General features: G+C 43.7%; 1 protein-coding gene across 2 annotated transcripts in view; it reads left to right on the top strand.

Annotated features, from left to right (window-relative positions):
* Window positions 1-19,396, top strand: part of CHP1 (calcineurin like EF-hand protein 1) — a 35,193-nt gene extending 15,797 nt beyond the window's left edge. Inside the window, exons 3-7 of one of the 2 annotated variants that reach the window (XM_073348735.1) lie at window positions 9,315-9,395; window positions 12,598-12,725; window positions 13,901-13,962; window positions 15,358-15,480; window positions 17,396-19,396. In XM_073348735.1, the coding sequence (XP_073204836.1) occupies window positions 9,315-9,395; window positions 12,598-12,725; window positions 13,901-13,962; window positions 15,358-15,480; window positions 17,396-17,449 (448 nt within the window). In that variant the 3' untranslated portion in view covers window positions 17,450-19,396. The remainder of the gene's footprint in view (window positions 1-9,314; window positions 9,396-12,597; window positions 12,726-13,900; window positions 13,963-15,357; window positions 15,481-17,395) is intronic. The other variant, XM_073348736.1, reaches the window with a different exon arrangement.
* The last annotated feature ends 2,882 nt before the right edge of the window (window positions 19,397-22,278 follow it).

Genomic DNA, 22,278 nt, shown 5'->3' with positions numbered 1-22,278 from the left:
CGCGCACACACAGTGTTGGGGACAATTTCCTTGTGTAAGTGCTGGAGGAACCAGCTAGGAGCCATGCTCCTCTTGACCTGCTGCTCTCAAACAGGGAAGAATTGGTAGGTGAAGTAGAAGTGGGTGGCAACTTGGGTAGCAGTGACCATGAGATGGTAGAGTTCAGCATCCTGACAAAAGGAAGAAAGGAGAGCAGCAGAATACAGATCCTGGACTTCAGAAAAGCAGACTTTGACTCCCTCGGAACTGATGGGCAGGATCCCCCGAGAGGCTAATATGAGGAGGGGAAAGGAGTCCAGGAAAGCCGGCTGTATTTTAAAGAAGCCTTATTGAGAGTGCAGGAACAAACCATACCGATGTGCAGAAAGAATACCAAATATGGCAGGCAACCAGCTGGGCTTAACAGAAATCTTCAGTGAGCTTAAACACAAAAAGGAATCTTCCAAGAAGTGGAAACTTGAACAGATGACTAGGGAAGAGTATAAAAAAATTGCTTGAGCATGCAGGGGTGTAATCAGGAAGGCCAAAGCACAACTGGAGTTGCAGCTACCAAGGGATATAAAGGGTAACAAGAAGGGTTTCTACAGGTATGTTAGCAACAAGGAGGTGGTCAGGGAAAGTGTGGGGCCCTTACTAGGTTACCCCCTCCATTCAGTAACAGTGGAAAAAGCTGGAGTACTCAATGTTTTTGTTTTTGTTTTGTGTTTTTTTTTTTTTTTTTTTTGTTGCCTCAGTCTTCACAAGCAAGGTCAGCTCCCAGACTGCTGCACTGGGTAGCACAGTCTGGGGAGGAGGTGAGCGGCCCTCAGTGGTGAAAGAATAGGTTAAGGACTATTTAGAAAAGCTGGACATGCACAAGTTCATGGGGCCAGATCTAATGCATCCAAGGGTGTTGAGGGAGTTGGCTGATGTGATTGTAGAGCCTTTGGCAATTATCTTTGAAAACCCATGGTGATCAGGAAAGGTCCCGGACAACTGGAAAAAGGCAAATATAGTGCCCATCTTTAAAAAAGGGAAGAAAGAGAACCTAGGGAACTACAGACCAGTCAGCCTCACCTGAGTCTCTAGAAAAATCATGGAGCAGGTCCTCAAGGAATCCATTTTGAAGCACTTGGAGGAGAGGAAGGTGATCAGGAATGGTCGACATGGATTCACCAAGGGCAAGTCATGCCTGACCAACCTGACTGCCGTCTATGATGAGATGACTGGCTCTGTGGATATGGGGAAAGCAGTGGACGTGATTGTCTTGACTTTGTCAAAGCTTTTGACATGGTATCCCACAGTATTCTTGCCAGCAAGTTAAAGTATGGATTGGATGAATGGACTAAAGGTGGATTGAAATTTGACTAGGTCGTCTGGCTCAACTGGTAGTGACCAATGGCTCAATGTCTATTTGGCAGCCAGTATCAAGCAGAGTACCCCCAGGGATCTGCCCTGGGGCTGTTTTTGTTCAACATCTTCATTAATGATCTGGATGATGGGATGGATTGCACCCTCACATGTCTACGGAGGACACTAAGCTGGGGAGAGTGGTTGATATGCTGGAGGGTAGGGTTAGGGTCCCGAGTGAACTAGACAAATTGGAAGATTGGGCCAAAAGAAATCTGAGGTTCAACAAGGACAAGTGCAGAGTCCTACACTTAAGATTGAAGAATCCCATGCACTGCTACAGGCTGGGGACCGATTGGCTAAATGGCATTTCTGCAGAAAGGGACCTGGGGATTATAGTGGACGAGAAGCTGGAGGAGTCAGCAGTGTGCCCTTGTTGCCAAGAAGGCTAACTGCATATTGGGCTGTATTAGTAGGAGCATTGCCAGCAGATCAAGGGAAGCGATTATTCAGCACTGGTGAGGACACATCTGAAGTACTGCGTCCAGTTTTGGGCCCCACACTACAGAAAGGATTTGGACAAATCAGAGCGTCCAGCAGAGGGCAATGAAAATGATTAGGGGTCTGGGACATATGATTTATGAGGAGAGGCTGAGAGAACTGGGCTTACTTAATCTGCAAAAGAGAAGAGTGAGGGGGGATTTGATAGCAGCCTTCAACTACCTGAAGTGGGGTTCCAAAGAGGATGGAGTAAAGCTGTTCTCAGTGGTGGCAAATGACAGAACAAGGAGTAATGGTCTCAAGCTGCAGTGGGGAAGATCTAGGTTAGAATCCTAGAATATCAGGGTTGGAAGGGACCTCAGGAGGTCATCTAGTCCAACCCCCTGCTCAAAGAAGGACCAATCCCCAATTAAATCATCCCAGCCAGGGCTTTGTCAAGCCTGACCTTAAAAACTTCTAAGGAAGGAGATTCTACCACCTCTCTAGGTAACGCATTCCAGTGTTTCACCACCCTCCTAGTGAAAAGTTTTTCCTAATATCCAACCTAAACCTCCCCCACTGCAACTTGAGACCATTACTCCTTGTCCTGTCATTTTCTACCACTGAGAATAGTATAGAACCATCCTCTCTGGAACCACCTCTCAGGTAGTTGAAAGCAGCTATCAAATCCCCCCCTCATTCTTCTCTTCCACAGACTAAACAATCCCAGTTCCCTCAGCCTCTCCTCATAAGTCATGTGTTCCAGACCCCTAATCATTTTTGTTGCCCTTCGCTGGACTCTCTCCAATTTATCCACATCCTTCTTGTAGTGTGGGGCCCAAAACTGGACATAGTACTCCAGATGAGGCATCACCAATGTTGAATAGAGGGGAACGATCACATCCCTCGATCTGCTCGCTATGCCCCTACTTATACATCCCAAAATGCCATTGGCCTTCTTGGCAACAAGGGCACACTGCTGACTCATATCCAGCTTCTCGTCCACTGTCACCCCTAGGTCCTTTTCCGCAGAACTGCTGCCTAGCCATTCGGTCCCTAGTCTGTAGCTGTGCATTGGGCTCTTCCATGCTAAGTGCAGGACCCTGCACTTATCCTTATTGAACCTCATCAGATTTCTTTTGGCCCAAAGGTTGGATATTAAGAAAAACTATTTCACTAAACGGGTGGTGAAGCACTGGAATGGGTTACCTAGGGAAGTGGTGGAACCTCCATCCTTAAGTTTTTAAGGCCCAGCTTGATAAAAGCCTTGGCTGGGATGATTTAGTTCGTGCTGGCCCTGCTTTGAGCAGGGGGTTGGACCAGATGACCTCCCGAGGTCTCTTCCAACCCTAATCTTCTATGATTCTATGAAATTGGTTGGAGTGTGTATGTGTGTGGACATGTGTTTCACACGTACTAGGGGGAAGAGGGGTTCTAATTTTATCTAAAATAAATTTACTGTTTTTTCGTGCTCTGATGCAAATACCACATCTAGAATATAAGTATGGCCATACTGGATGAGACCAATGGTATCCAGTCTTTTGATAATGGCCAGTGCTAGATGATTCAGAGGAAATGAACAGAACAGGGCAATTACTGTGTGATTCTTCCTTCCCCAGGGCATGGGCTTGCATCCCTGGCCATCTTTGCTAATAGCCATTGGTGGACCTATCCTGCAGGAATTTATCTAATTTTTTTTTTAACCCAGTTATACTTTCGACCTTCAACATCCCCTGGCCATGAATTCTAGCTGACTGCGTTGTGTGAAGTATTTGTTTTAAACTTGCTGCCTGTTACTTTAATTGGGTGACCCCCTAGTTCTTGTGTTGTAAAGAGTAAATAACACTTCCTATTCACTTTCTCCACACCATTCGTGATTTTATAGACCTCTATCATATCCCCTCTTAGTCATCTTTTTTTCCTAAGATGAACAGTCCCAGTTCTTTAATCTCTCATATATGGAAGCTGTTCCATACCCCCAGTTACCTTTGTTGCCTTTCGTTATACTTTTTTCAGTTCAAACCTCTTTTTTGAGATGGGTTGACCAAAACTGCGTGGAGTATTCAAGGTGTGGGTGTGCCATGGATTTGTACAGTGGCATTATGATATTTTGCCTTTATCATCTAACCCAGTTGTGGGCAAACTTTTTGGCCAGAGGGCCACATCTGGGTGGGAAAATTGCATGCACGACCATGAATTTAGGGCTGGGGCAGGGGGTTGGGTGCAGGAGGTGGTGTGGGAGGGGGTGCGATGTGCAGGAAACAGCTCAGGGCAGGGGGTTGGGGTGCGGCAGGGGGCTCAGGACAGGGTGCAGAGTGCGGGAGGGGACCAGGGTGCGGGCTCCAGCCCGTCACCGCTTACATGGAGCGGTGACGGGGTGGCAGCAGCACGCAGTGAGGCTAAGGCAGGCCCCGGCCCCACACCCGAAGCAGCTAGCACCATGTCCCTGGAGGAGGGGAGGGCAGAGGGCTCTGTGCGCTGCCCTCGCCTGCAGGTACCTCCCCTGAAGCTCCCATTGGCCACAGTTCCCCATTCCTGGCCATTGGGAGCTGCAAGGGGGGGTGGTGCATTACTAAGAAGACTGCCTAATCATACTTGACTTGCCAGAGATTATGCTCCTTTTTTTCTTCAAATTTTTAAAGGATGTCCTTTTGTCTTTAACCACCTCTTACTTTGTTTATCCATGATGGCATTTTTTGACCCTCATACTACAGATTTTTTGTTGGTTTTAAATTTGGGGGTTTACGTATAGTTGGAGCCTCTGAGTATTTTTAGAAAAGTTTCCATGCAGCTTGCAGGCATTTTACTTCTGTGATTATTCCTTTTAATGTCTGTTTAACTAGCCACCTCAATGTTATGTAGTTCCCCTGTTTGAAGTTAAACACTACTGTGGTGGGTTTCTTTGGTATTTTCCCTCTTCAAGGATGTTGCATTTAATTACATTATGGTCACAATTACTGAATGGTTCAGCTATAGTTACTTCTTGGACCAAATCCTGCGAGTCACTTAGTCCTAAGTCAAAATTCCCTCTCCCTTCATGGCTTCTAGGACTAGCTTCTCCAAGAATCACTCATTAATGGTGTGTATAAATTTTTGTCTCTGTATCAGTACTGAGGTGACATGTTCCCATTCAATATGGGAACAGCTGAAATCCCCCATTAGAGAGGCTACAAAAACAGAAAACCCAGTAATCTCCCTGAGCATTTCACCTTCACCATCCTGGTCAGGTGGGCTGTAGTGTATCCTACTGCTAGTCTTATTATTCAAGCATGGAATTTCTATCTATAGAGATTCTGCAGTAGTGTATGAGTCACTTTTTTTTTTTTCGAGTCACTCAATTTTTTTTACTATGTTTGATTCTATGCTTGCTTTTGCGTATAGTGCCACTCCCATCTCACCTGACTCATTTACACATTTAATCTCCTTTGTATTTTTCTGCTTTTTCTGTTTTTCATTTCCTCTCTACCCGTTTCTCTTCTAATTCTTTCTTCCACTACTGACACATGTTTCCCAGTTCTCTGGCCTGGTCTACACAGGGAAACTTCCCCCAAAGTTTGTGTGTTTGTAACCAGCATAGACGAAGCTTTGCTCTCCTTGCCAGTTTTCTCCTCCCTTTATTTCACTTATTTCTCTCTCCACTTCTCCAGTAGTTCCTCCCTTTCCCATTTCCTCACTTTTGGGAACGGTCTTCCATTTATCTACTCCCACAGCTGCTGTCACATTCTCTCTTCAGTTCTTTCCTCAGTTCTATACAGTGCTGCTCCCTCTCTTGTCAGACATCGGGGAACAGCACTATGTGTGACCACCTAGTCAAGGAAGACCAAACATAAGAGCAGTAGTGGGTGAAAGAATGAGTGGCCAGCAATGGCCCTGCAGATGCTTGGGACAAGGCAATGAGATGGGTGTGTCCCCCATGTTGGGCTCTTGTGTTCCCTTCAGAAGACACATCCCACAGCTTAGAAATGCATAGCCTACCTAGAAGCTACTAATTGTTTGCAGCAGAAACTCTTGTTTAGTACTGAAAAATGTCATGGATGCTCTTTATTATGCAGACTAACCAATTTGCAGTTAAAGATCATAGGCAAAACAACCTTTAAGCAAGGTTATAGTAGAAAAAGGTTCCTGGAAAGTCTCATTGGGAGAAGCCTGCTGCTATGGCCCCATGAATAAGGAAGAAATAGAACATCCGATTTCCTGTAGGCTCCGGCCTCAGCCAGGTGAAGTAGGTCCCTAATGACTCTGAGGGGCCTTGGGTGTATAAAATGAGGTACAACTTGCCGTTCTGCATTCAGTTATTTTTATGGCTGTTACAGCTATTCCAATTATAATACCTACCCCATAATGTCCCCTTAATGAGCAAAAATAGAAGTGAATTTAAAACCTAGGGGTTACTTGTAGTTAATTGTTAAACTCTTACCATAAACCAGGCACAACATGAGGCTGAAATGTTGAATGTAAATTCTCTGAAGCTGAAATTTAACAAGCAAGGAATCTGACATTATGTCAATGGAAAATTCTAGACAGGATGTGGGAGTAGTTGATTTCAGTGGCTTGTATACATTAGTAGGGACCTACCAAATTCACACCCATGAAAAATGCGTCACAGACCATGAAATCTGGTCTTTTGTGTGCTTTTACCATATACTATACAGATTTCATGGGGGAGACCAGCTTTTCTCAAATTGGGGGTCCTGACCCAAAAAAGTTGAAGGGGGGGTCACAACGTTATTTTAGGAGCGGTGCAATATTGCCACTCTTACTACGACACTGTCTTCAGAGCTGGGCGGAGAGCAGCAGCTGTTGGCCAGGCACCCAGCCTGAAGGCAGCGCCCGCAGCAGCAGTGCAGAAGTAAGGGTAACAGTACTGCAACCCCCCTAAAATAACCTTGTGACCCTCCGCCTTGCCACTCCAGCTCCTTTTCGGGTCAAGACCACTACAATTACAACACCACGACATTTCAGATTTAAATAACTGAAATCATAAAATTTGATTTTTAAAATCCTATGATCGTGAAATTGACCAAACTGGACTGTGAATTTGGTAGGGCCTTACACATCGGAATTTGAGCCAAAGCACTGTAGTTAAAATGGCTTTTATCCCAGTGTAGATGCTTCACCGCATCTTGGCTTCACAGCATCTGTGTGCTGTGCCCCTTGTCTATTTCAAATACAACCATATTGAGGGGGTTGAGTTACAACATGGCTATCTATTTTTGATGTATAGGTGCGTCTTAATCATGTCTCTGAAGCATAACACAGGCATGGGCATGCACAGGGCAGTAGCATTGTTCAGAGACAGTTAAAAAAATTGGCCATTTCCCCACTGTACTCTAAGATCACACTGTTTTAACCATGTTATGACAAATATACTATAATTGGGACCAGTGTCCTCTCTTTTTTACATACATGTGTGGAATGAATTTTATGTGCACCCAGTATGGAGGCAGTGTGTGACACATCGTCTCCATATTGGTGCACATAACAAAATTCATGAGGTGGGGCCGAGGGGTTTGGAATGTAGGAGGGGACTCTGGGCTGGGACAGAGGGTTGAAGTGTGGGGGGGATGAGGGCTCTGGCTGGGGGTGCGGGCTCTGGGGTGGGGCTGGGGATGAGGGGTTTGGAGTGTGGGAGGGGGCTCGGGTCTGGGGAAGAGGATTGGGGTGCAGGCACGGGTGAGGCCAGGGATGAGGGGTTTGGGGTGCAGGCTGCCCTGGGGCTGCACGGGGGAGAGAGGACTCTCCTTCCCTCCCTCCCCCCCAGCCCTCTCCTGCCACAGCAGCTCGGGGCCGGGGGAGAGGCGCCTCTCCCTGGCTGCAGCAGCTCGGGCAGGCCTGGCCTGAGCCAAGGGTTGGGAGGGGCTCCTCTCCCCTGCCACGGCAGATCCATGCTGGGGGAGAGGCAGCTGCACGACCGCACAGCTTAGAGGGAACTTAGATTGGGACCCCAGCAATAGTTACACTACAACTGGGTCCTCAAGTATAGCAACAGCAGGAGAAATTTTAAAACTAGACTGGAAGAGCACTAGAGAACATTGTGGGGAGCAGTTCCCACTGACAGTAGGTGAGACTAGACTCCATAGGTCTCTTTCTGTCTAATGTTTATAGTTCTGTGAAGTGGTAGCTCACAATTGTCTCCAGAATGTCCTCATGTTCAGATTCCTGCATTACTAGGCCTGGTGCTTAGAAAAGCTTGAACTGACTGTCATCTGTATCACCACTTCATTTGCTTAAGACAGTTTTCAAAAGCAACTAGTTCTTGGGTGCCCAACTTGAGACCTTTTAGTTGAATTTCAGAAGGGCTGAGTGCCCAGAGCTCCTGTTGATTTCAAGTGGAATTGTCGGTGTTTAGTATTTCTGCAAATCTGGCACAAGGTCACAAATTGGGCAGCCAACAAGGAAGAGTTTGAAATTGCTTCTTGGCGAAAATGTGTTTAAACTTTCAACCAGCATTTTAGTACATCTTGGCCTCTACCACTAATTAATGCGTTAATACCTTTCCAGCCACAGGCCTAAATGAATAAGGAAGTCTAGTACCAATTACCAACTGTTATACTGGTTGAACTTTTTTTACAAACATAGCAGTATAACTATAAAGGTGCTTTACTGTTGCTTATTTTGCATTCTTAATTTGAATAAGCTATACAAGTACAAACTCTTTTATACTAATGTAACTTTGTTTACCAGTGTAGTTTTTAAGCAGCACAGGTATTTCATAGAATCCTAGAATATCAGGGTTGGAAGGGACCTCAGGAGGTCATCTAGTCCAACCCCCTGCTCAAAGCAGGACCAATCCCCAATTAAATCAACCCAGCCAGGGCTTTGTCAAGCCTGACCTTATTTAGTTTCGATGGGTGCCTATAGAAAACTGCTAGTGTTCTAAAGCAGGGAACGCTTCCTGTTTGAAACAAGCTCAAATTTCATTTCCACAGCATTATTTAAATATCTTGATCAGACAACAAAGGGTCCAGACAGAAAGAAATTAAAACCTGAAAATTGATTAGTGGCTTTTGGTGATATCAAGACTGTGATACATCGCTCCAGATGAACTAATCTAAAATTCCTTCCAACTCAAGTGACTCTGTTGCTAAACAAATTTACTTTAGTTGTTACTTGCTTTTCATTATGTTGCTTTCTTTTCCTGTAGTTGCATATTGTCCAATCATTCTAGAGGGATAACTAACTAAAATTGTTTGGTAGATTTTCTTGCATAAATTGGTATTCACTGTATCTGAGAAGTGCTATTAACTTGATAAATTAGCACTATTATAGGCATGTAATGTAATACAAACTCAGCACTATTCTCCTTGTCTTGGGTGCCATTAATAAACTTTTAACGCTATTGCACTATTATGGTTGGAAAGCAAACAGCAAAGTACTTTGCTGAAGAAGTAAAATCCAAATGGATGTACTGTATTGTGGATCCTCTCATTAGACTTTACTCAGTCTTTATGCAACTTTCTCTACAGCTAAGTTTATGAAGACTCTCATATTCTTGCTTCCCTTAGCCGTGAAGACTTCCAACGAATTCCTGAGCTTGCCATCAACCCCCTGGGAGACCGGATTATTAATGCCTTTTTCCCAGAGGGGTAAGTTCCTATTGAATGCATTTCCAAATGGTCTACAAGTTTTGTGACAAACATTGCAAAGTTCTAATCAGAGGTATGTTTATGGTTAAAGCATGGGAGTAGGAATTGGATACCTGGATTCTATCTTCAGTCTTCCCATACATTTGCTGTGTGACTTTGGGCAGTCACTTAACATCTTTTTTGTATGGTTTCCAATCTGTAATATGGGGACACTGGCCTACCTTATCAGGGTGTTATGATCCTTAATCAATACTCAGTTCTGGTTCACATGTTAACCTATTCTCCATTCCTGTTATCTTGCTGCTGAATGCCTCTGGTGACAGTCCAAGAGACTTGAAATGTGTTAACCATAGGCGCTGACTTTCTTTCATGTGGGTGCTCAGCCCCCCCCCACTCCATCTCTTCCATGAGGCCCCACCCCTGCCCCGCCCCACCCCTATTCCAACTCCTTCCCCAAATCCCTGCCCCAACCCCACCTCTTTCCCCACCTCCTGCTCCTCCTCCCTCCTGGAGTGTGCTAAAGCTGCCAAACAGCTGTTTGGCAGCAGCCAGGTGGGAAGTGCTGGGAGATAAGCAGAGGAGCGGGGATGCAGCATGCTCAGGGGAGGATGAGATGGGGTGGGGGATGAGGGGAGCTTGGTTGCCGGTGGGTGCTCAGCACCCACTAATTTTTCCCTGTGGGTGCTCTAGCCCCAGAGCACCCACGGAGTTGGCGCCTATGGTGTCAACTACTTATGTTAAACAGTCTGATCCACCTTGTAGTTAGCTGTGATGCTGAATACATTTTCCAGACCTAAAGAACAGCTCTGTGTAAGCTTGAAAGCTTCTCTCTCATTAACTGAAGTTAATCCAATGAAAGCTATTACCTCTCCCACCTTCTCTCTAATATCCTGAGACCAATATGGCAACAGCAACCCTGCATAGAGGAGACAATACAGACTTATCAGCTACAAACTCACTTCTAGCACTAGTATCTCTTAACAAGCAGCTTTACTCCCTAATTGTCTGGTTCTCCACCTTTGGACTTGCTTTAAACCACCTTGCCTTCCTCCCAGGATCATCAACTTCACTGAAAAGTGACATTCAAGTGTAAGGTTTCAGAGTAGCAGTCATGTTAGTCTGTATCTGCAAAAAGAAAGAGGACTTGTGGCACCTTAGAGATTAACAAATTTATTTGAGCATAAGCTTTCATGAGCTACAGCTCACTTCATCGGATGCTTATGCTCAAATAAATTTGTTAATCTCTAAGGTGCCACAAGTCCTCTTTTTTTCTTTATTCAAGTGTAAGCTGCGTTGTCCTGCACCTCAGTCTCCAGCTTGGCAGACTGTCAATCCATCAGCTGTAAGGCCTCTTCTTTGTCCTCTTTCTTCTTGCTGTCTTGATGTAGTCAGTCACATTGGTGCCGACTCCATGAGTGCTCTGCACCCACCGGCAGCCCAGCTCCCTGCCCCACCTTGCCTCCACCTCCTCCCCTGAGTGTGCCATGTCCCCGCTTCTCCACCTACCTCCCAGCACTTGCTGCCGCAAAACAGCTGTTTTGCTGTGTAACAAGCTCCAGGAGGGAGGCAGGAGGAACGGGAACGTGGTGCACTCAAGGGAAGAGGTGAGGCCGGGGCGGGGATTTGGGGAAGGGGTTGGAATGGGGGCAGAGGGGAGTCAAGCACCCACCGGCACCAGCAGAAGTTGGCGCCTATGGTCAGTCGGACCCTCCTAGAGACACTTTCTCTGGGATTCAGAGACACTGCTCTTCTAGGTTACTTTAGTATCTGTCTGATCCTTCAGTATCATCTTTGGGGATGCCTCCTCTTCCCCTTTCTCTGTAGGGGTTTGTCCTGGGCCTTTTCTCAATAGGTAATGTCAGCCTACTACATGGCTTCTGCTGCCACCTCAATACTGATCCTCAAATCTGCATCTGACATCTTGGATACCATACCACCAGCTAAAACTTAACATGGCTAAAACCAGACTCTTCTTTCTCTTCCCATCAAACTGTTTCAAATCTCCAAAATTATCCATTCCTATTGCCAGTGCCAAGACCCTTGTCCAAGCCCTTGGATGTCTTTTGCAATTTCCTTTGGGCTTACTCATGTTCTCCTCCCCCACACACCCCCAGCTGATCAGTCCAGAAATCTGCTGCAAAATCTTTCTTGCCTGTCACTCTGACTACACTCTGCATGGGTTGTAGTTGCTTCACTGGCTTCTCACCCTCCAGTTCAGTAAGCTCCTTGCCTTGAATGTCTGGCATAAACTGCATTTCATCTGTCTCCTAACCACTTCACTTTGTTCAGAGCACCTTTGTGTCATTCTGTGTTCTCCTATCTTTTGCCTACCAAGCTGTCTCATGTACCTGGAACTCCCTTTTTGGTCCAGTGTGTTAGATCTCTACCCTTCTCCCCAGTTCCTCCGCGTTGACCCACTAAGGGAAAAACAAGATTGGCTTATGCCTTTCTTCCTCCTTTGTTGGATAAAAAGGGCCTGAGAAGAGAGGTCATAGGTAGTGTGGTTTCCTGTAGTAAAAAGCTTTGTACAAGACTTCAACAAATTATTTTGGGGTTCCTGAACTTCTGAGCTGCCCAACTTGAGGCACCTTAAAGGGGCATGATTTTGAGAAAGTGGGATCTCACACTTCCTGAATTTAGAGCTCTTTTAAGGTATCGAATTTGACACCCAAAGTTCGTCACTTTAAAGAACTAGTGCCTGAGATTTTCAGACTCTACTTGCACAAACCTTGTTCATTTCTAAATTTTGGTTCCTCATTTTGTGCTTCATCTAAGAAATTTTGAAATGTTTTAGAAATCTTAAACCCCCTACAACAGTTTTGAGGTGAGTAAATGTACCTATTTTATAGAAACTAAATGACTTATCCAACCTCACCTTAAGAAATCTTGATTCTTTTTACTACCTCAGACCATACCTCCTCTCTACATTGCATCATGTATCCACCAATAATTCTGCTACTGCTCTTGAAAACATTTGCAATTCCTGGATGACCACAAGGAAATTTCCCTCTACTGAAGGAGACCAAGAAGGCAAGGGCTTGCTGGATGTAAATAAAAAATTTATAGAACACTCAATTAACTTGCTCCTACAGAAATACCACGAAGGGACTTGTTTGGTCACTGAAGCTTGAGTTCACAACTGCAATAGACAACCTGTATTATGCTAAATTTTAGACAATTTACCTGTTGTAATACCTTGCAGAGAGGACCAGGTGAATTTCCGTGGATTCATGAGGACTTTGGCCCACTTCCGACCCATTGAAGATAATGAAAAAAGCAAAGACCAGAATGGACCAGAACCACTCAACAGCCGGAGTAACAAGCTGCACTGTAAGGAACTTCACACTCTACCTGGACAATTCCATTCCTTGCCTCCTGGTTCTTTAGTCTTCCACCCTTATGTTTCCTGAGAGAGTGACCCTACACACACACTGACTGAGCTGACATACTGCAGTACTTATTTTTAAATACAAACTGACTTATAAAACCTGTAAGTAGTAGACTGTAACAGAGGCTGCCATAGCCATTTCAGAAGCTAGTAGGATATGTTGAAGCTTAGTAAAAATGGCGTTACGTACAGAGATTCTGGAGACTTGATTATGCTGGACTAATTTCAGCTCTTTCCTAAATGTCTCATGACAGGTTGCTGTGGTGTCAGAGCAGTTCTGAGAGATGCTTTCTGGAAGTAGAGTAGTATTCCAGCCATGAATGGGCCTTCCAGTTCCCTTCCTCATACCACTTGCTATTTCTCCAGTCCTTCATATGATATGGTATTGCCACTCATCTTCACACCTCCATCCCACTCTCCCCTGTCATGATTGTTCCTTATTCTGCTTGAAGCGTATGGTCAGAGTGGAAAGTGAATTACTCCTATATACTAAGTCTGCAGCAGTCTTTTGATCAGCATTCTCTAGGCTCTGATTTGACCATATACTTAAGGCAAAGTGTAGGCCAGTCAGAGAAGTGACAGTGCAAAGATGATTCCTTATGGAATTAAAGAAATAAACTCTCATGTTTCAGGGTTAGAAAGAAACTTCCCCTGCAAGCAGGCTATTTATAGAATTGTCCATTATGGAGGTTGCTGTGTCTTCCTGTAAATCTAGTACTGACCCATGTCACGTTGGATACTTAACTAGATGGACTACTGGTTTGATCTTGAAAGGTAATTTCTAAGTGGCTGTTGTCTCTGAACAATAATGTGCAATCCTCTGAAAAGGACTACATATATTGAGACACTAGCAAATTGCAGGAACAAACTGATTATCATGGTAGGTGGGAACTCTGAATTATATAATTCTATAAAACATTTTTAACAGGATCCTAGAAAAGCTGTAGTCTAATATTTACATCAATGGTCATTTTTTAATGACCCAACACCTACATTGCTGCCAGCTTTCGGACAACCATGTTTTTGAGTGCATGAAATTTTAAATTTACGTATGTGGGTGGGGAAGGTGAACAAATAGTACCTGAATTCAGCTGACTCATTCTCACCTTCCCTCTAGTTGCTTTTCGACTATATGACCTGGATAAAGATGACAAGATATCCCGAGATGAGCTGCTTCAGGTAAAGAGCACTTTGGGCTAGAATGGGACTTAAATTGAGTCCGTTGGTCTTTAGATGACCGAGCTTGCAACTTTAACCCTTAAAGAAATTCTTTCCCTAAGAATGCTTTTTGTAAAAGAGTGAAATTGACCTGCTCATCACATTGACATGTGAAAGATTTTATTGGAAGTTGGGCACTTGGGTGACCTTCCCAAAAAATGTGCCATCGACCTAAAACAGCTTTAGAATATGGAAGAAGTCTAATGGCAGCCTTTGATCTAATAGTTGGAGCATCTGCAAGCAACTGTGGTTAGACCAGTTTTACAGGCCATTCAAAAATGTATGGCTGACTGGACTCTGCCTACCTGTAGCTTCAAAAATATGGTGACTTTTGTCTTTCAATCTCCAGTAAGAGCATAGACTTCCTACTCCATCAAAAACTTCAGCAGAGCATTAGGTTAATTTTTAACATGTTTGATTATTTATGGATGACTGTACTTCCATTGGAACACAGAGATGAGCAGATGTAACCTGCCCCTACAAAAAAAACCCCCACCATACTTAGTTTTTATGGCCGGGACAACAAGACTAGGTATGGGTCTGTTTTTTGAGGTGGATTAGTTTATCTGATCAGTTTTTTCCCAGGGGGATAAAGCTTTTGTTGCCTTCTTCCTGGATGGAGCAAAGCAACAAGAAATAAGTACTGTAATGGCATGGATCTGCATATCAGGCTAGATTTGAGTTGGGAGTAACTGCATTCTACTAATCTTGCCAAGTAGGCAGTAATTTGTGGCTCATGTTGAGCAAGGAACTGCATTTGATCAAAACTGCTCACTTCTGTCTTCAGCACAGAAAAGCACCTTACAAACTGGCAGGAAGGAGAAGAGCTGACTAGTGCAGTTTTGATTGCATATCTGCAACTTGCAAGGCTTCAGAAAGCAACGAAACAAACCTAAACAGGGAAAGGTCAAATCAAGCAGTTGTCAGTCTTGTGAAAAATAGTTGAAACTACCAGATTTAAAAAAAAAATATTCCGAGAATCCTATTCACTCACTTTGTAGGAGCTCTTTTTTGAATTCCACTTTTTTGGGAATGAGGAAGAAGCTTGCACTTCTGTTCAGGGGGCACATAAAGGCATTCTTGTATATTCTGTACTTGTGTGGAGGCAATTTTGGTCAATAGGTTCGGTGTACAAGAGGAACTGAAAATCTTGATCATAGAAAACATTTCCAGACAGTAACAAGGGTCCTGCTGTGTTCTGTTTACACAGAGTTGCTACTTGGATGGTATCCTTGTTCCGAGTACTGTGCATAAATTCTGCACAAGACTTTCAGAATAATCTTCCCATAACACTCTTAGCTTAAAGGTTATTTATATAGCGATATTCAGACTTCCTGGGCTTTCTGTATCTTGCAGGTATTGCGGATGATGGTTGGTGTAAACATTTCAGACGAGCAGCTGGGCAGTATTGCTGACAGGACAATCCAGGAGGCTGATCAGGATGGAGACAGTGCCATCTCCTTCACAGAGTTTGTCAAGGTTGGGAATTAACCTTTTGAATTACAGGAAGTGATTGACTGTGGTCATCACTGAGCAGTCACATAAATAGTTGGAAATGAGCCAAAAAGATACTACCCTTCATTTTTGCAGTTAGTGTAGCAGTCCTTCCCAGTATATCATAATTCCCCTGTGCCCTAGCAGAGGGAATGAGATCATAGCCTCTTGAAGGGCAGGGTTCACTTCTGGGGCTGTGCTGCCAGCGTATAATCCCTCAATCAGCCTGTATACCTCTTCTGTGAACTTTTTCTTCTGAGGTTATGTAGCTGGATCTGTTTTTTTAATTTTTAGTCAAGCAGATTTTCAGGCAAGAGGCCCACCACAAGGGTAACTTTCTTGTGGGAGAGAGTTAAATGGCCTGTGCCAGGAGTCAAACTAGGGAAAAAATAGTGCTCTTCCAAGGTCCATTTGAGATCCCAAAATGAGACTCCGATCACAGTAGATCAGAAAATGATAATCTACTTCCTTCCTTGAGGCTTGCCTACATGGGGAAATTGGCTGGCACAGTTATAGCGGAATAATTACTCCATGTTATTAAATAATCACCCAGGGGAATTATACTAGCATAACTAAAGCAGAGTAATTATTCTTTATCTGTGCCAGTCAAATTCCTGATGTAGACAAGCCCATATACCTTGTCCAGTAGTGAAAAATGATAAAACCTCGGGAATAGACGTTGTTCGTAACTCTGAAATGTTCTTAATGCTGAACAAAACGTTTTGTTCTTTCAAAAGTTTACAACTGAACATTGGCTTAATATAGCTTTGAAACTTGACTATGCAGAAGAAAAATGCTTTTAGCCATCTTAATTTAAACGAAACAAGCACAGAAACCATTTCCTTACCTTGTCAAATCTTTCTTTAAACTTTTTATTTTTTAGTAGTTTAACAAAGTATTGTACTGTATTTGGTTTTGTTTCTGTTGCTACCGGATTGCGTACTTTTAGTTCCAAATGAGGAGTGTGCTTGACAAGTCAGTTTGTAACTCTGAGGTTCTACTGTGTAGTGTTGATACTTGTTAAGAGGTTGTCACATGAGTTAAAGGTTAACAAAGGAGGATAGTCCACACTTCTTAGCTGTTTCTGGCTGTCTGGAGATTGACATTACTATATTAGTATTAGAGGGGTAGCCGTGTTAGTCTGGATCTGTAAAAGCAGCGAAGAGTCCTGTGGCGCCTTTATAGCCTAACAGATGTATTGAACTATAACCTTTCGTGGGTGAATAATGAACACAAATCAGATATTAGGAATGGCAATATACAAAAACCTGTAGGAGAACACTTCAACCTCCCTAGATACCCAATAGCAGATTTAAAGGTAGCCATCCTGCAGCAAAAAAAACTTCAGGACCAGACTTCAAAGAGAAACTGCTGAGCTTCAGTTCATTGTCAAATTTGACACCATCAGCTCAGGATTAAACAAAGACTGTGAATGGCTAGCCAACTACAAAAGCAGTTTCTCCTCCCTTGGTGTTCACACCTCAACTGCTAGAAGACGGCTTCATCCTCCCTGATTGAACTAACCTCGTTATCCCTAGCCTGATTCTTGCTTGCATATTTATACCTGCCTCTGGAAATTTCCACTACACGCATCTGACCAAGTGGGTATTCAACTGCGAAAGCTTATGCTCCAATACATCTGTTAGTTTATAAGGTGCCACAGGACTCTTTGCCGCTATTACTATATTAGTTACACTTGGTTCACATTGTGGTTTTCTTAATTTTTAAAAGGAAAGCTTAGCTTCTGGGGCACAGCATTAGCAGCCTCCAGATGAAAGACTGGCTTGCCAGGATGCCCCATACTCCTTTTGCTTGCTTTTTTAATATCATTCAACATTTTAACTGGAACAGAACTGTGTACATAAGTGACTTAACCAGCTGTCTCTTGGTTTTATTGCAGGTTTTGGAGAAGGTGGATGTAGAGCAGAAAATGAGCATTCGATTTCTTCACTGATGGATGGGAGACCCATTCCTTACCACTCCTAATTTCTAAGGACTAGAACTCCATTTTCTCCCCACTATCTTTCCATAGTGCATTGCTACTGGTACATGGAAAAACACATCTGCAATCCCTCACCAGCTTGTTTCACAAAGGTGAACATTCACTGTGTAGCAGGAACAAAGGGAAGTGGCTGCAGTGCAGCTTGGAATGGAGCATTAAAAAGTCCCTATTTCAGATTTTTCCTCTGCATTGCTGTATGACTATAACGATCGCCTTTCCTTCCTATGTATTGCTGCTGCAAACTTATTCTTCTGGAGCTCTACATCTAGGAAGCCAAAAAGGGGGTGATATCCCACAGAAAAGCCATCTGAATTTTTTTTACTGGGAGTAGTGTATAGTGAAGAATAGTGTGAAACTTCAGCTAGTCCTAGGTGTCAGTAGCACTGCCTTTTTCCTTCCCATGCTAGTGCAACAGAGCTGCCTTTTTTGCTCCCCGCTTGGTTTTTTTAAGACCTTTCTTCCCTCTTTCCAGATTTGCTCTTTAGAGCGACCTTAAATTAATCATTTAAGTCATGTAGCTTCTTTCCCAGGACTGTAGGATTGGGAATACTGTGCCAGTTCTGAGCAGTCTCAAATGCTATGACTGGATTCTGTAGAATTAATCCACAGTGGGGAGAGTAATCTGTCATGATTGCAGGTTGCAACTTCCGTGGAACAAACTGGACTCCACCTAGTGATCCCTCAAACTACCCCAGTACCAGGTGCAGAAGTGGCTGTCTTAAGAGCAGCTTGCAGGCTCTGACTGCCAGTGGACCACAAAGCACCCCTCCCTAGGTTGCTTTTCTGTATGACTGTTCCTTCCCACAGGGCACTCTTACCTCCACCATCACAATTTACTGCTTTCATTAGTGCAGATTTATTTACCGGTGTTTATAATTCAAGAAAACTAGCCATGCACAAAGTCTGATTTCATGTCATTGTCACCATCCAGTGGTAATAGCTCTAGTGACACCTTGTGCTGCTTTCATATTAATCCTTAGATTATTTGAAAACCAATGATTTTTTTTTTTTGGGTAACATCTATCTGAGCCCCACCCTGGCTGGTGATCTGCACTGTGGGTGTTAGTTTAGCTGCACTTGGAACACTTTCATGGCAGTTTAGATACAACTGTTTTTAAGGAATTGCCTAGTAAATCCCAGTTCAAATTAAAAGGTGAGATTTTAGAATATAATACTTTGATCAGATACTTTCCACAAATCTTTATGAAACCAACACAACTGAAAGGATAACTTTTTTAAATTAAAAACTTAACAGCAAGACTATATATTAAATCAAGGATTCAAAAGCAATGCATGTGTTCAGTTGTTCACCTCCAAATTCATTGGCTACACAGCTTCTTGTGCACATGTGGATAAGTCAACAAATGATCTGACAACCAGTACCAGTGGAGTGTCTTGAGTTGACTTGGAGGTCCATCTCTATGGAAGAATCAGTGTTTAAGTGCTTCCACACACCTCCACATCGTGTTAACGTAAGTTTCTGTAAGTATTGAGCTAAGATTCAACCCTCAAATGGATTTCTTTAGTTCCTTTACTTAATTGTATTAAGGAATCCTTCAGTGGATTCTTCAGACACTCTGAGTTGCAGAAAGATGTTGCACTTCGAAATTTTCAGACTGCAATTCAATAGTAAGGCTGGAGAATTGTAAAAGATTCCTGTTCTGTACAAGAAGGAAACATTCTGGTTTTATGACCATATGTAAAATAGGAATTGTAAAAAGGAAAGGAATGTGACTATGTTAAATGGAAAGGTACACAAGATGTTATAGGCTTTGATTTGCTTATTTAAAAGATGTTTCTCTATTTCTTCTGCCTGTGTAATTGTAGTCAACTGTTGTGCCTTATTGTCCCAATGAGTTCTGTATTTATCCATCCATAAATAAGTCTTCACTGTAAAAATTGTGCCTGTGTGGTGTTGACAGACTCTGTTCACTATAGAACAATCTTAAGGCTGTTGTTAGGCTCTACAGTCTGATTCTGCACATTTCAGAAAGCAACCTAAAGTGATCTCCTTTCTTCAAGAAGATTATGAAAAATCCTATAATTAACTGAAACAAGCAGTCATTTGCCATCCTACCCACCCTGCAAGGAAGTTCAAACTGGGGAAGAGATTATTCTAAGCCTCAGCTCCATAACAGGGCATCTGTTAAAGGGAAGACTAGCAGTACTTACCCATGAGTCCATAAGTAACTTGAGCCTACTGCTCTATACTCGGCTCTCCAGTGTTCTAAACCAGTGGTTTTCAAACTTTTTTTTTTCTGGTGACCCAGTTAAAGAAAATTGTTGATGCCCACAATGCAATGGAGCTGGGTATGAGGGGTGTGGGAGGGGCTCAAGGCTGGGGCAGAGGGTTGGGGTGAGGGCTGTAGGGTGGGGCTGAGAATGAGGGGTTCAGGGTGTTGGGGCTCAGGGCTGGGGCAGGGGTTGGAGTGCAGGAGGGGGTCAGGGCTTGGCTGGGGAGGCAGGCTCTGGGCTGGGGATGAGGGGTTAGGGGTGAAGGAAGGGGCTCCAGGATTGGTGAGGGGGCTCAGGGCAGGGATTGGGGTGCAGGGTTGGGGCATAGGCTTACCTCAAGCAGCTCCTGGTGAGCAGCACAGCAGGGGTGCTACAGCAGGCTTCCTGCCTGTCCTGGCACCATAGACTGTGCCGCATCCTGAAAGCAGCTAGCAGCAGGTCAGGCTTCTAGGCAGAGACACACGAGCAGCTCCATGCACCTCTCACCTGCAGGCACTGCCCCCCCCCCCACTCTGTCCGGCTCTCGCCTGCAGGCACCGCCCCCACCCCCAGTCCCCACTAACTGGAGTGGAGTGCAGAGCCAGTGCTCAGGGCAGGGGCAGCGCACACAGCCCTGTGGCATAAAACACCCCCCACCCCAAGCCGGACCTGCTGCTGGCTGCTTCTGGGGTACAGGGCGGTCTCAGAACAGGTAGGGACTAGCCTGCCTTAGCCAGGCAGCACCACCTACAGGACTTTTAACCGCCCAGTTGGAGGTGCTGACCAGAGCTGCTGCAACCCAGTGCCTTACATTCCATGACCCAGTACTGGGTCATGACCCACAGTTTGAAAACCACTGTTCTAAACTACCCTTTGTTTCCTGTTACCATCCTGTTAGTCCCTGTGTTAAGTGCACTTCTAGTCTGATTTTAAAAAATACATTAGATATGCTCTGCATACTTAATCATATCTAGTTGTGTACTGTGACACTTTAGAGTCCACACAGCTTTGGGACAGGGAGCTGAATGCTATACTGACTTATGCATAAGTTTAAAAGTCTGCTTCAGGGCCATATTTTGCTGCTAGTTATGCAACTGCATTGATGACAAATAGAGTGTAAAGGTATAATTGAGGACTAATTTGAGCCTGTAGAACACCTTAGTGTGGGGCTGATGCATGAGGGAGTGAGGGCAGAAATAAGCTTGACTTTTACATACCAGTTGGAGTATGCAGGGCTTGTTGCTGATGAGAGAGGTGTAAGTTTTTTTTGTTTTTTTTGTTTTTTTTTACTAGCTATCAAGCTATAATTGAGTAGTGAAGGTAGATCTACAGTGTAACAAAAGGAGCAAGGATCCTTGAGGGGGAAAAGGTATGTGTGCGCTGATTTAACTAGACTAGCATAATGCATTTGCATAACAGGAAAGAACTGAAGTTATAGCTTTAAATTAGGGGAGGGGGGTTGATTTTTGCAATCTACACTTTTTTTTATTGTAGTGTTTTGGTGCGTAATAAGTTGCTGTGTGGGAAAGCAGTGTCAAAGATTCAAGATTTGAGTTTCAATCTGAACATGGACTTGTGATGGATCTAAGATCCTACAAAAGAATCCCCTAGTTGTGGGCACATCTCAACAGAAGCCCTGTTGGTAGCATTCATGTGCTTTACCCCACAGACTGCGTTTAATTATAGCTGAGAATCGAAACAGTCAGTGAAGGTAGAGATCTGAGGATGAGTTCATCTATCAATTTAAACACAAGTGTTCAATACTTCTGTCATTACAAAGAAGCAGGATGCTGCACTTAACATGAGGAAGTACTTTCCAGTCCACTAGTAACTGAAACAAGGATGTTTAAACATCCTCTTATCCTTTCCAGAAGTTGTCAGTAGGCCTGAATAATTTGCATGCAACGGTCATAAGTGTTGGCAAAGAACTTCAAGGCTTGCTGATTATTTTTAATCTTGGAATAGCAGGGATATTGCAGGAGACTGGAAAAGTGCTACTGTTGTGCTAGAAGTCAAAAGTTTAAACAGATGACCAAAGTAATCAGAGGCAGGTTAGTCTGATATCAATCCTGGGAAAATAATGGGAAAAAATGATTCAATTGATAATTAAAGGACAGCAATATAAGGCTGCTCAACATGATTTTTATGGAAGAGATCTTGTCTACCTTGGTTTCATTCTGTGAGGGGATAATTGCATAGATACAATATACTGAGATTCTTAGACCTATGTAGTACCAGATGACACACTGATTAAAAATTAGCACTACACTATCAAACACACATTAAAAGGATTAAGAACTGACTGACAAATCTCAAATAGTTGTCAATGGGGAAACATCAGATGGGTCTGTTTCTAGTGGGGTTATGCAGGATCAGTACTAGGCCTGATCCACTAACACTTTCTTCAGTGATTTGGAAGTAAATATAAAATCAGTACATTTGCAGATGACAGTAGTAAACAATGTCAAGGACAGGGCCGTCATACCAAGGGATCTGGATTGCTTGGTAATCTGGACCTATTCAAGTAATGCATTTTAATATTGCCAAATACAAAATTGGATTCCTAG

This window comes from Lepidochelys kempii, chromosome 6, assembly GCF_965140265.1.
Source record: "Lepidochelys kempii isolate rLepKem1 chromosome 6, rLepKem1.hap2, whole genome shotgun sequence".
NCBI lineage: Eukaryota > Metazoa > Chordata > Testudines > Cheloniidae > Lepidochelys > Lepidochelys kempii.
The sequence above is the reverse complement of the archived record's forward strand: the minus strand, read 5'-3'. Positions and strand labels throughout refer to the sequence as shown.